We start from the raw sequence: 14,966 nt of genomic DNA on the forward strand, positions 1-14,966 counted from the left end.
ACTCTACTCTTCTAGTAAAAATGCCTTGTGAATGTCACCAAGTTGACCGGATGTCACAAGTTCGAAGCCCATGGGTGTCATTCCTTGCCCCTAGGTAGGTCGACGCTGAACGTACTTCTCGGGTGAGTAAGGAGGACCTCAAGGACTTTAGGCAATAGAAGGGCAGTAAATGTGAGGTCTGTGATAGGGTTTCTTTCTTATTATTAAAAAAACAATTGAAAAAATGGGACACGAGAGCATTACAAAATCTATTTTAATCAATAAAAAACTACTTTTAACATATACATAAGAAAAACATCAATCAAAGGTCAGTTTTTACTGTATTTAATATGTAGATCACATCTAATGGATCACATGTAAAAAAATATGAAAAAAATATAAATATTATATTTTTCAGTAAGGAGTTCCTTACTTACCCTTTTTAATATTCAAAATACATTGTTTATTGAAATAGCAATAAAAATACTAAAAGAATGATCATGTCTCTGCATGTTTGGTCGTGTCACTAGGTGCAAGCATCCAAAATGGCAAATATTAGTTATTAAGATCTCTTTGTTTCATGCAAAATTTATGATAAATTGTTGAGCTGCCATCTGGGCCTAAGTACTTCACAAAGTACTCAAACTTGTTGCCATGCCTCCCTTTTCCCTCTCTTTCACTAATAAAGTACTTGGTCCAATTAGCTAATCATGACCCGCTCTTACCTACTATGAGAACAAATACCAAATCATCATGGTGGAAAATTGCCTTGATGGCACAAGTGGACCCTAAAAATTTTTGCCATATGGGAGTTGGACTAGCTAATCTTGGTTGGGGATTTTGTAGGTTAACTCCAACCAAATTTTCAATCTTGCTGATACTAAAAAGAATTAGGAATGATGGAGAAGGAGGTGGAACTAGAGATCCTTGGATTTGAGATTCTAAGAGCCTTTGTTTCATTTTCATGGATGGGAATAGGGGTGGCAATTTCTGACATGACCCGCCAACCCGACCCGCCAACCCGCCTCTTAGGCGGGTTCGGGTTGGGCTTAAGCCAACCCGTTTAATAAACGGGTCGACCCACATAACCCGTTTATTAAACAGGTCAGGTTCGGGTTGGGGGTATGCCAACCCGCCAACCTGACCCGTCAACCTGACCCGCAAACCTGAGAACCCGTTTACCCGACCCAACCCATTTATTAAATGGGTTGGCGGGTTGTGTCGGGTTACCCGTTTATTAAACGGGTCGGGTTCGTGTTTGCCACAGCCGACCCGTTTAATAAATGGGTCGGGTTCGGGTTGAGGTATGCTGACCCGCCAACCCGACACGATTGCCACCCCTAGATGGGAAGGACCTTTCATGAGAAATGGCATGGATTTCTAAAAAATCTTACCAGCTACCAAATGGGGCTCCGCTTGTCGGGCAGGAGCAGTTAGTGCTGTTGGGACGTTGCAAGTTCGAACCCCAAATGGAACGGTTGTATAACTGGTAGGGGCCTGCCTAACCCCAGCTTTCTATGTGGAAAAAAAAAATCTTACCAGCTCAACCTTCTTATGAGAAGCTTTCATCTAAGGGGTGGCATAGAAAGATTTCTGCATTATGTTTGAGACGCCATGTGATTCTTAGATTTCACAGTATCTTGTGGTTGAAAATCACAATCACAGCTCTTTTTCAAAGTTAATAAAACATGAGAAAAGTACAAGTTGTGATTGTTTTGCCTTGAATCCTGCAAAAGTTAGTCACAAGGTTGACCTTGTGACCGACAACCACAGCTACTTTATCAACTGTGATCGTTCATCCCTATCTTTGACCAAAGCACCAGTTCTGCTGTTTGACCCAGGAGGGCTCTTTGTTCATGCCAAAGGTGGGACCAAGGTTATCAGGAAGGGAAACAAAAACTAAAACTTGTTGGGAAATGAGACTTTTAAAAGTTCATGTGAAATAGGAAACATGACATATACATGTGTGTAGCAAAAGTTAAAATGTCGATAATCATGAAAAATATTACAAGTTTACATAAAATTTAGTTTTTTTTACTAACATTGTGATAAATAATAAGAATCAATATTTTTTTTATAAAATATATGATTACAATTGACTATAACTACAAACCTATTATAAAGTTGATTAGATTTAATATAAACAAATGCATAGTTAGCGTACTTTTAATAAAATATTAAATATCATAAATAAAGCATTTTAACGTAACAAAGAAATAAGAAAAAATAATTAGTTAGATTAAAATTTTAATTTTCAATTTCATCCAATACATTTCTCTCAAAAAAATCATCCAATACATTGCATTCTTTTAATGTTAAAAATGTATACAAAATTTAACTTTTTTAAATAAGTAATAATAATTTTGAATAACACATATATCTCAACTTTTTATTAAAAAAGATTCTTATCTAAAGAAAACTGACAAGAAATGTACACAAACATATGTTTCCCAAATAAGGAAACTAATTTCCCATATAAAGTAAATAGGTTCACCATGTGATGTGAAATGAATTTCTCATTCAATGGGAAATGAGTTTTCCATGCATTTTTAGAAATTCTCCACAAGTTTTAAAAACGCTAGGTCTCCAATTTCAGAAACAGTTTCCCAAGAAATGAATTTCTCACAAGTAGAGTTTCCGGTCACCCCAGATGGAACAGATCCAACTGGGACTTACTCAATCTGCCCCGCACCTGACCTTGTGAGCTCATTAGCAGTCTGATGTACATTCAGATCAAGGATTCGGACTTGCATGTTTGGACTTTCAGATTCAGAATTGTAATTTGTGTAATTGTGTTAGATCTATATTCGGACCTGTATCAGTTCTGCACCAATTGCGATTTTGATGTGGAATACCCTCGTTTAACCTTTTCAGTTGAGTCCAGTACTATTCACTTAAATTTGAATCTGGATTGAACCTCCCTTTAACCCAACTTGATTATAGTCAGGTCAAGGGTGCGTGCGTTTGTGGAGAGAGAGAGAGAGAGAGAGCATACACATGGTATATAATATGATTAACCTAATATAATTTTCAGATGAGCAAAAGAAATGGCTACACCAGAAGATGCATTCAAAATGGACTAAAGTAGGTAGACTATAAAAAAAAGAGTATGATTTCCATTTACAATTGAAAGAACATCTCCAAGGGGGACCATTTGGTCATGTCAACCTGACATTTCAAATGAGTTAGAGATCATAGGTGTGGTTCGTGTTGATCCAATCAGACCTCACAGATAGACCCAGCATGGTCCAAATGCTAGAGACCACTCTTGGATCACATTTTTTCTACAAAAAACATAATTTTATGAGCAAAGAAAATATCACACATTGTGAGCTATTGATTTTGTAAGGATTATAAAATCGTACCTACCTAGCGGACGAGCCAAGAGTAGATCCCCACTATCCAAACCATGTAGATCATATCTGTAAGGTTAGTTTCATGAAAAATAACACAAAATTCAATTTGCGCATCATGGCGACCTGGCCAAATCTTAACCACATCTCCAAGAGGCTAGCAACTTTTTCATAGTACTCGAAGCAAGTAGTTGGTAAGATATGCCCCCTCTGGGTAAGACGGGTCAATAGGATGATCAGAAGCTGCACCAGCTTGACGGAGAACAGTAATTCTCCTTCCTTCCATTGAAGCAGCACCCTGTATCAACCATTTAAATTATTCAGAAATCATATCAGATTCATGCAGCGCTGTAAGGGCTTGAAAACAGTCATGCATAAGAGGTTAGAATAAAACATCTTACTTGCACAACATTAAGACAGACAAGTGAAACAATCCCCTACTTGACTGATACACTTTCACCCAAGTATAGATGTAGATACAATGGGTTCTCGCATGAAATTAAATGATCGCACAATATTTTTTTTGGATAATCAGGGAAAAACTCCCTCGTACATTCATTGACATAAAACCTCAGGTTCCTCTTGCTCACCAGGGAATACACCCATCATGCCCACTAGGGAATACACCAATCCTTGTCCTTGCAGCAAAGGACATGCACCCGTGGGTTCCAAACTCATGATGTCCTGTTAACTTAGTGACATTCACGAGTTGTCCCTACCAAATGAGTGAAGTCATCATGGACAGACATGAAAATGTTCATTAAATGACAATTCTGGAATCCATACAAGAGCATTCAATTCAATCCAATTCCACCACATAAAGCACTAAGATGTACTTCAAAGCACATGTGCCTAATTTAGTGAATAATGGAGTGAAAGCGTGCACTTTCTGGCAAGTGAAAAGAGAAAAGGAACAATAAAACTGATGTCCTACAGAAATAACTGAATACACCAAAAGAAACTTGGTTACAAAAATGCAACTCTTATCAGGTCAAAACCTAAATGTCTATATTAGACAAAAGGTCCGCAGGTGAAGGATTCAATTCATGCAAAAAAAAACTAGACGTACCCATGATTCCTGCCATAAATAGAATCACAGAACAATGAGATAAAGAGCATAATAGGTTGAGAATGTAGTTGGTATCAGATAGACCATTGAAAAGGCAACATAATTAAAAGATTACAGCACATCATAAACAAGTGAGGCTGAAGAATTATCACAAGCAACTATGACAGTGACAAAAAAAATCCAACTAATGTTCCATTGAAAGCTTTTGAAGGCTATAAACCTCCCGAATAACTATGTTTAAATCAAAGCACAGAGAGAAGAATTATATGCGTGTATGGTTCTGACAAAGAAACATTTCAAGCCAACTTTCATGTGCCAAAGGAAACACAAAACAAAATGCCAAGAACATGGATATATGGTTCAAAACAAGGTAATTCCACGAACTAGTAAGTGATAAGTATAACGTGAACAACTTTCCTGAAGAATTTGTAAAAATGTCCCACTTTGGGTCATAGCTCCTGAGCATGAACAGGTCATAAGGAGACCGCCTTCCTTTGTTATCCTCATAGCTAGGCAATTTAAGCGTTTGTACATACCAGATGCACGCTGAAGAACCTAAAAATATGTCAAAGTAGTCAACAGAATGTCACTGAGTGATTCAAGGCATTGTGGATGACCAATTAGTCAATTACTTCAAACAGATCAATTTGTCTGGCTATGAAGACATACAGACAAAAATTTCAGGAATTCTCATGGGCCATAAAAATTAAGCTTCTGAAATATTATACTATGGTCATCAGCATTTGTCTCAGAAATATCATGTCATGGGTTTTTTTTTTTGGAATAATTTAGGAATACGTGACTCCTCTCATGAAATGACATTTTAAAAAGTAAATAACAATAAAATTAAAAACCCTAACATCTCAAAAAGGATCACAAAAAATTCATTTTGAAGTTTTTTAAAAAATATTGCACTACAATTTTTTCTTTTAAAAAACAGTTAAAAGCCTGATATTCTCATAATATTGTGATGGCCAGTAACTAATCATTTGACATCCATTCAAGCAGAAATCTGCTGCAATAACCACTCTTGCTGTTAGATAGTTCTATGGTGAAGACTCACTTCTGCTGAAGAAACAAACAATTAGCAATGAATCAAAGCAAAAGATGGCACACAGAGAACAAAGAGAGATAGAGCCACACAAGAGTTGATCAGGTTTCGCCATCTTGTTAATAATTGTAAGGTTAGCTGGAGGAATCCCTATCCCCAGTTGTGTCAGACACTCATAATTATTACACAAGGTAGGAGTGTTGTACTCGCATCATAAGCCTCATAGATTAAGTCCTTTTTGGGACATAATTGTTAAGATTGTGTACCCAATATATATATATATATATATATATATATATATATATGTGTGTGTGTGTGTGTGTGTGTGTGTGTGTGTTTAGTAGTAAGTAAACCGAAATACCCATCAGGGGTATTTCGATCATTTCCTTTTGTAATAGGGGCCAGCCCACTAGGCGCTGAGTTTGTAATTTTCTTATTTTATTTTATTTTTTGTTTTTTATGTAAATCATTTCATGTGACTGATTCGGACAGCCCAACTAGTCGTTGGGCTAGTCCCAACGGTCATATTTATGACCATTGGGGACTAGTCCAACTCCTAGTTGGGCTGCCCCCTTTGTCCCTTGTGCTTATAAATAGGGATCTCCCTATTGTATTTTCTCAATGCTTTTCTAAGCATTTGTTAATGAAGGATCTATTATTTTTACTTTGTGAGTTGTTGGTGTGTATTTTCATTGTGTGAATTTCTTTGGTCCATAAGTGACCACTATTGTATTGGTATCTCATTGTAGCCTTTGTGGCACTCTTTTGAGATTTTGCTGGTTTCATTACATTAATAACTGACTAATTAATGAGTTAAAGAGGGGGCCTTAATCCTGTAGTATGCTTATAAAGATATGGTTTTTGCGAAAGATAAATATACAAAATCACCATTTTAAAATATAACCAAAGCATAATCATTGCAACAATACCATCATTGATCTTTTTAAGAAACAACTTGTTAAAAATTTGATTTTTTAAAATTTATTTTTTTTAATAATGTTCAAAAACCAATATTTTCGAAAGAAAACCAGTTTTTTTTTTAAGTTCTGAAGAAAACTCTCACCAACAATTATCTTGACCAATATGGGTGACCATGAGCCATACACATGCAATCCAAAAAAGACAGATGCAAAACACTTCATATCAACACATTATGAAAAATAGAAAGGATATTGATTTATATGAACTCTATCAAAATGGATCCAAAAGATTGAAATAAGATTTTATTTTATTTTTCACACAAGCTATTAAGAACTTCAGAAAAGTAATTTTGAGTTTAGAAATCACTTTAAAGTCTCTCAAAAAACCATAACTAATATGATACAACATTGTCTTGGCAGGCAAGAATTGGATTATCCACATTGCAGTATTTCCAATAGGAAACAAAAGAAATCCTCCAATACCCAGCACCATACATGGCCAGCCTAAAATGTCATGCACATTCTTATGAGACAAAGTAGGTCCAAATGCATTAGATGAATATCAGAGTTTTGTAATAACCACCAAGCCATCACTGACCCACAGGGATGGGATTACGAGTGACCTACTGACAACCTATTCCATTATAATCAATCACCCACTAAGTTTCTTACCCGATGAAATGATTTTAAAATTCACACAATACATCAGAAAGGTCACACTACAAACTAATGGCTCTATATCTACGTTGGTATAAAACTAGCCTTAAAATACTACCTTCATATAAGAAATTGATTTTGACAAATGCAAAATAACATGAATAACAATGACAGAAACTTTATTTAACTAAATTAGTCCATATAGCCTTACAGGGCCACAACATTTTCATAGAACTCCTACTTTGTCCATCTTCTAAAGAAACATGTCAGGTGGCATGGGTAAGAACAAATGATCTTTTCAATCAGAGTCTATTACAATGTATGACGACCCTGAAAAAAATGCACTATGTTGGATACCACATTTATGATATTCTCTATTCGGGGCAGCGAATGTTGACCTACTACAACAACAACAACAACACCTTCATCCCAACGATATGAACCAAAAAAGAAAATCATTTCGGGTCTTCCACATGAATCCTTCTCCTCCAATCATTTCTATCCAATGCCATGTCCTCGGTGAGGTTCAAAGCATTCATATCCTTTCTTATCATCTCCATCCAAGTCTTCTTAGGCCTACCCCGACCTCTTTTAACTAATATATTATCCCATTTCTCCATCCTTCGAATGTTGACCTACTACTTCACTGTAAATTTTCTAGCATAACCAACAAAGGAGAGATGAAAGTGAGTGGAAGATAGAGAAGAGATACATAAATGACCCTTAGCCCCTGAAGTTTCACCTGTAGATGAGAGGTGGCACCTAAGAACTTTATATATATATATATATATATATATATATATATATATATATATATATATATATATATATATATATATATATATATATATATATATGAACCCTTATTTTAAGATAATAAATTACATCCTTGTCATTCACAAGTGGCAAAAGCAAACAAATAAAAGAAAAACAGAAATTACATAAACTGTCCCCAGAAAGGTGACGCCTTAGACCATAGGAATGTCCTTTTTTTTCTGAAGCAAAACATATCATACATCAATCTGAGGTTGATAAGACTATAGCAGCAAGGTACCTTTCGAGAAGGTGCTAGTTTTGGTGGATCCAAGATTATTAGATCCCATGTTTCTTTTCTAGAAGCAGCATTTTTTATGAATTCTGCTGTGTCTTCCTTCAAAAATGATATCCTTTGGGGATCAAGATTATTAAGAAGGATATTTTCCTTTGCAAGCTCTATAGCAGCTGATGAGGAATCAATCCCTGAATACAATAACGTATGTATGCATTAGTGGACATGCCAAATTACACATTCATTTAAAAGAATAACTATACCGTCTTGCGTCATCCTCTAGTTGCATTATACGGACACAGAACATTGAAAAGGAATTGTACAAGCCCCACCCAATTGGCTTTTCGGATCCATCTGTCACCAGCACAATATCTCCAGTCTTCGGAGGAGGCCTACCAACTATTCTGTCAACAGCACCACTGTACACCATTGGACTTCCATTTCAAAACAACTGTGTTTTCCCTTTCTTCAAAACAACCTTTGGTATACCTGTAGTACCAGAGATCTCATCATAAAATTAATGTTGGTATAAAGTGTGGGGAAGTCATATATATACCACAATATACAAGGAACTATGTCACATGGGTGCGGGTGTGGGGATTCGGCACTTCCAAAAAACCCGGGTGCGGGGGTGCGGCAGGGGCAAAAATGTAATATATATATATATATATATATATATATATATATATATATATATATATATAAGGGGGGTCCGGGGTTCCCCCCGGCGTGGGTACCCCCCCCCCCCCAGATTTTTTTTTTTAAATTCCACAGCCCATTTCATAGGGCAATTTAAAAAAAAAAAAAATGGACCAAAATGACCCTGGGTGCGGTCAATGCACCCAGGGTCGGGTTGACCGCACCCGGTGCCGCACCCGCATCGAGTCGCGTCGACGCGGGTGCAGCACCCTGCTAGCCGAGTCCCTGTGACATAGACAAGGAATTGTTTACAAGAAAGACAAATGATTGAATAGAAAAGGAAAATAGTTTGTCACTTAAATAATAGTGGAAGACCTATGCCATCAGCCCATGCCCTTCTATGGTTCCTTTGGCAATTTATGGAAATAGAAGAAACTATGAAGAAGAATGTACAACCCCAGTAAATGTTAACCATACAGGTAACTGCCATGTAGATCGGAATGAACTTAAAATGGTGCATTATTGTTGTTGTTGTTATTATGATGGTGGTATAAAAGAAGTGTTAGTGATCATATTTTGTTTGTGGAAAAAAGTGAGAAGATACTAATCTTCACAATATACATGAATAATATCATAGAAACAGATGTTGGTAAAGAAACTCAAAGAGTAGAAGTGTATATAAATCAAATGTTTGACAGATAAGGTCTAAGAACATAACACTACTTTCTAGGTATAGAAGTTGCAAGATCTCAACAAAAATTGTTATATATCTCAACAAAGTATGTCCATGATCTTCTTAAGGAGACTTGAATGTTGTGATAATAAGGTAGTGGATAGTCCAAGTGGGCAAAACCAAATTGAGGGCAAAGAACTCAAATGAACCAAAGAAGTTTTTCCAGCCTATTTCATTATATTTCTTTTATTTGCTCAAACTGCTGGATTTCTTCTAAAATTTTGCTACTTTTCCTTTTGTCTTCTCATTCTCCAACTTTTACTTAAATATCAATCTCATTGGTCTTGCTTTAGGGAGTTTCAACAACTCTTTGCTTAAGCCACTAAGGTTTCTTTGTTGTTGAGCAATGATGGCCTTGGTTGAATGCAGAGCTGTGGTGTGCCACATGGTGTTCATAGCTGAAAAATATTCCTAGAAAGCGTGTGAGAAGAATCATGATAACCCCACATGTTGCAATTTGGCAACTCCACTAGCGTCGGTGAAAATATGCTTTATCTGTTGTCAAGTCCTATGTCATATGACAACAAGGAAAACGTTTTCTTTACAATTTTATCCTCAAAAGGTACTGATTGAAAATAACGATATAGACACTAACAGGAAAATATGTTGAAGATATTTGAGCCTGGCCAACTGACAAGAAAATTGCAAGCAATCTCTCACTGCATCAAATATTATTTCGAGTGGCATTTGAAAAAGATAAAAATGCCTTTGTTAATGCTCAAGCACCTTTTCATATGAGACAGAGTAACAACTTCTTGATATGTTGCCTTGAAAGGTCTCTATTTGCTATATAGAGAACAACAATAGTTGGAAACATCAAACACTTGAACTACAGACCGTACATCTCCATCACCCGCAATGTATTGGACCAAAAAAGAGAAAAAAGAGGAATCCCCAAAAGCTCACAAAAAAGACAACAGCAAAAATTCAAACCTGACCATCAAAATTCATGAGCTATGGTGGAAATATTCGTAGAAATAACAAATACAAGGAGATTGGGGTGTATAATTTCCATTAATCGCTAATATTTTGGCATTGTATAAATCAACAATTTGACAATAATGTGCAAAAAAGAGCAATAGAGTGAACAACCAACAAATACAAAACTAGAACTTCATATTTTAGTTCCATTTCATGGTCATTTCAATAGTAACCAGGATTACTGTCTCAGGTGAAGTTTTATAAGCATAGAAAGCGCGCTCTTCACTTTATAGTTTTATTTGAAAAGCAAAATGCTCCGAACGAATCGTGTTCTCTCCGCAGGCAATCCATTATCTACCATGGAGAGCAAGTCATATTGGGCTTCCTTTTGTTGTCAAGAGAAACTAATAAAAGATAGCTGCTACCCACAAAAGTTGAGAGCGAGAGAGACCTGGGGTGGCGACAGCAGTTTCTTGGAGGGGGCTTGGGGAGTTGGTGGTAGTGGAGGAAGAGAAAGAGGCAACGATGAGAGGCTTCAACAGAAGGGAGGTGGGGCACTGCATTTGCTTCTTTACATTCAGAAAGAGGTTAGCTGGTGCGAAGGCTAGCATCTTCTTCTGCTGCTGCCGCTGCTGGAGAGAGCTTGTGGCTTACAAAAGAACCACGAAGCAGAAGTTGTAAACGAGGGCGGGAGCAGATCCAGTGATCGGTTATGGGCTGGTTCATGACCGATCCGAACGTTAATCTAAAATGTTCAGTTTGTTTTTCTTAATCTTTTCTTGGTATTAGAATTTATAACTAGGGAACAGGGATGTAAACGGTTTAGATTCGGATTGGATGTAGCCAAAATCAAATCTGACTAATAGGATACTGGCTAATTGGACTTGGATTTGGATTTAGATTCAAATGAGAAAAAGCTAATGCTGAATATGGAAAAACAAATGTAATCAGATTGGATTAGGATATGGGTCAGAATCAGATATTGGTCCGGGTTCACTCATGAAATCCTAAACCCAATTTGGATCCAATTACTAATTGGATTCAGTTTTCTTAACCAAATCCAACTATTTGGGTTGATATTCAGACCAAATATCCGATATTTTGAATCCATTGACATCCCTAACTGCAACATATATTTTGGATCTGGGATCATAGTCTATTTATTACAGCTGGCAAATGGTTCTGGTCATAAAGTGCTCATTAAAACTTGTAAAATGAGCTCGGCAAGTCAAACATGAAAAGTAGGTGTTCAGCTCGACCCAGCTCATATAAGCTCGTTAAGAGGTACAAATAGTTTAGATCAAATGACTGAAGTACTTGGTTAGTTGGTTTGCAAACAATAGGTTTGAAGATGAAATCATATTGCTTAGAGGTCTGAAACAATGCATTTTTTGTAATCCTATTACTTTTAGCTCTAAAACTTTTTTTTAGACAAGTCATCTCGAGTTTGGCTCATTCAGTTCGAACTCAAACATAATGTGAGAAATCTTGCAACGAAGTAAATTTCTGTTCCCTGAATTATCCTTTAAGAGATTTCTTGCAAATGAGTTAGTGCCAGCTCGAGGTTGGTTGTTCTTAAGAGTGATATTCTCCTTTTTTTTATTTTATAATCCAAGGGAAATAAAACCCCATCACCCACTGCACATTGGCTGACCTCCAGTTGGTAAAACCCTTGAGGTCCCCCTGCTCACCGGAGAGTACCCCCAACTTCGACCTTGCCGTAAGGGATGCCACCTGTGGGTTTCGAACTTGTGACCTCCCGTCAACTTGGCGACATTCACAAGCTGCCCCTACTAGATGAGCAGAGCCCTTGTGAGGGTAAGTGATATTTCCCCTTGAGTTTCAAGGATCATGTGAAAACTTGGGACTTACCTAACAGCACAAGATAGCCTGCTGATCTCACAAAAATGCAACAGCATGACTTACAAGTTACCTAACAGCACAAGATTCATGCACTAATAACAGAGCATTTCCTGCAAACCACATAACGTTTATGAACATTTTGAATTGCATAAGACAAAAAGAAAAGTGTGAATCAGTATGAATATGTTTCTCTGCATAGAAGTCGTTTGGCAAACAAACAATCAGAAAACCTCTTCAGGAACCAACACTCAGAAACCCTTCTGTTTGATTTCTGTTCATACTTTCTGGTGCTACAGCTTAAAACATCCAATTGGGAGCTCTGATGTAAATGCTCAGGATGCAGATTCAAGAGATCACACTTACCTTCAATGCTTGTCTGAATGCTTCAAGCATCAGAATACATGCTATTGATCAGGTACTTGCTCTACTTTTACCCAGTCCGTGCATCTAAATCTTTTATTTTTTCTTTGTTTTTTTCAAAGAAGCAATCACCATTAAATTACAATGATCAAATTCAACAATCTCCATTCAATTGCAACAAAATAGTCATTAGAATGATGGCATAACCACTGCTCCAACACTCTTCACATAAGCCTCGCATATGTCAGGAGCGATATCCTCGTAGGGAAGAATGTATCGGTTTCTGAATACCTTTTCACTCAATTGAGCAGCAGTAGCAGGGCATATGCATTTCTTGCGAATCTTCTTCGAGTTAAATTCCTCACAAAATCTGTAGCGTGGAACGAGCCTCATTTCCAAGCTTAAAGTCAAGAGATAAGCACGCGAAGCTAGATACGAGCTATCATACTTAACTTGGTTCATGAAGAACTCCAATTTCTCCCGGATGTTTTGCACGGACACTGAGAAACAAAATGGGTATGAACGAAATGCACGCATCACATCGGTGTCCGCCCATCCGAAGCTCTTGAAGGCATCAACTTTAGCATTCAAACTGGATTCGCTTAAGCTGCACACCAAACGGAGAGCATGGGCAAACACACCGGAACAGGGATCGATCCCAAATTCAATAACCTTGCAGACACGTCTCTCGAGCCAATCCGGATTTTGCAAAAGGTAACCAGGGTTTAGATCTATCAGCTTAGATATAACACGCTTGTGAACTCCATGTTTCTGCAAAATGCAGATGCCGTGGGGCATTACCTTCCAGAAGTTATGCGGAAGACGAAATTTAGATCTCCTAATAACCCTCACAATGTCTTCATCCCTACAAAACAAGGTCCTAAGGAAATCGATCGATGGCGCGAAGCTTCGGATGAGGAGTTCAGAGTTTGTGGCCATCAAGCTCGCGATCTCGTTGTCGGGAAAACCTAGATCCTGGAAAACCCTGAGCTTGGGCTTCAGGGTCCTCTCTACATCGGCCACAAGAAGCTTTGGCCTCCAAACGACCACTCTTTTGATATGGGCGTCTTCGAAACCGAACTGCCTCAGGTAATTGAGGACGGAGCATGGTTTGCTGATGGTCTTCAGGCCGGCTAATCCTGATGCTACGGTTTCAGCGCTTTCAGAGGGGAAGCCCCATGAGTTGATGAGATAGTCCACCAGCAACGATGAAGGTAAAGGAGAAGGAGAAGAATAAGATGAGGACGAAGGGCTGCTCGTGTTATCTCCATCGCCATCGGAGGCGTGGAAATGCGGAGGTGGGTATTGCTCAAAAGTGGTTGTTGAGAAGAGAAGAAGACGTCCCAAAAGGAAATGTTGGGTGAAACAACAGGTGTTGCTGATCAATCTCTTCCCCATGAACCCATCTCTCAGAAAGAGATCTCTATACAACATACTTCTTCACTATGCATGAATATAAAGGAGAAAAGCCCGAGAAACAAAAAGGACCCAAGAAACTCTTGAAGCGTATTGTACCTGGAAGAAACTTCTTTTGGATGAATTCTCAAGCCTGAATGTTTCTTCGTTTTCTGAAACCCTAACACCCGCGAGTAAGGGGCTTTGCTTTTCTCGTTGCACGCAGGCGATTTTTGCATCGGATCCTGTCAGATTCGAATTGAAATCCGAAATGCAAACAGTAGATTCGAATCCGAATCCGAATCCGAATCCGGATCCGAAGAGGTTAGATTGAATCCGAATAAAAAATACATGTGGTAGTGCTGGATCCGGGTAAAAATAGATCATATCCAAACCATTTGCAACCCTAGTTGCAGTATGACAATTCTCGTTGTCAGGATAATCTCAGTAAGAAAAATTACTAAATATTTTGAAAATCGTTCTGAGTAAAATCTTGAGAAATTATCATGGTGCTAAATGAAACATTATTTGTATAGATCTAGCCACCAAATGGTAGATCTAACCATGTATATATATATATATATATATATGCAAATCAACAACCGGGCATAGCTTGTTGACATGCTACTTAATTGCTGCTCTGCTCCTACTATACTGAGTTACGGTTAGGGATATCAATGGTTTGGATTCAGGTCAGATATCCAACCGAATTTGAATCCGTTTAGTCAGATGCAGTAGAGTAAATGATATGCCATTAATAATGGTATTCAATTTGGAACAAAGTTTTGCAGCCAAACCCGAATCATGTAAAAGGAATATTGGACTAATAAGATGCAGGTTTGGCTTTAGCTTTTTTTATCTGAAACTGAATATCTGATTATGTAATATTTGATTATATTGGACTTAGTAATCCCTACAACTGATCCAAATCCAAACTGTGTACACTCCTAAGTTTGATTCTTGGGTTGTTGTGTTGGA

At 37.6% G+C, this 14,966-nt stretch overlaps 2 protein-coding genes across 2 annotated transcripts; both read right to left on the bottom strand.

The window, feature by feature from the left end:
• Positions 1-3,400: 3,400 nt before the first annotated feature.
• Positions 3,401-8,467, bottom strand: LOC149834536 (uncharacterized). Its single transcript, XM_090011468.1, has 4 exons — positions 8,341-8,467; positions 8,084-8,268; positions 4,824-4,956; positions 3,401-3,635 (listed from the first exon to the last, which is right to left on the bottom strand). Exons 1-4 carry the CDS (start codon positions 8,351-8,353, stop codon positions 3,502-3,504), a joined length of 465 nt encoding a protein of 154 aa, XP_089867594.1. The 5' UTR covers positions 8,354-8,467; the 3' UTR covers positions 3,401-3,501.
• Positions 8,468-12,321: 3,854 nt separating this feature from the next.
• On the bottom strand, positions 12,322-14,155 carry LOC149834537 (uncharacterized). The gene has a single exon (XM_090010175.1). The coding sequence runs from the start codon at positions 14,025-14,027 to the stop codon at positions 12,783-12,785; it is 1,245 nt and encodes a 414-aa protein (XP_089866301.1). The 5' UTR covers positions 14,028-14,155; the 3' UTR covers positions 12,322-12,782.
• Positions 14,156-14,966: the final 811 nt, after the last annotated feature.

The sequence above is a fragment of the Nuphar pumila genome, chromosome 6 (genome assembly GCF_984573655.1).
Source record: "Nuphar pumila chromosome 6, dmNupPumi1.hap1.1, whole genome shotgun sequence".
NCBI lineage: Eukaryota > Viridiplantae > Streptophyta > Magnoliopsida > Nymphaeales > Nymphaeaceae > Nuphar > Nuphar pumila.

Excerpts from the sequence above, each read along its gene's own strand:
- LOC149834536 (XM_090011468.1), bottom strand. Across the intron at positions 4,957-8,083 it reads AACTAGCACCTTCTCGAAAG|GTTCTTCAGCGTGCATCTGG; the intron begins GTACCTTGCTGC and ends ACATATTTTTAG. Across the intron at positions 3,636-4,823 it reads TGGGACATTTTTACAAATTC|TACAGGGTGCTGCTTCAATG; the intron begins TTCAGGAAAGTT and ends TTAAATGGTTGA.
- LOC149834537 (XM_090010175.1), bottom strand. The coding sequence starts at position 14,027 with ATGTTGTATAGAGATCTCTTTCTGAGAGATGGGTTCATGGGGAAGAGA.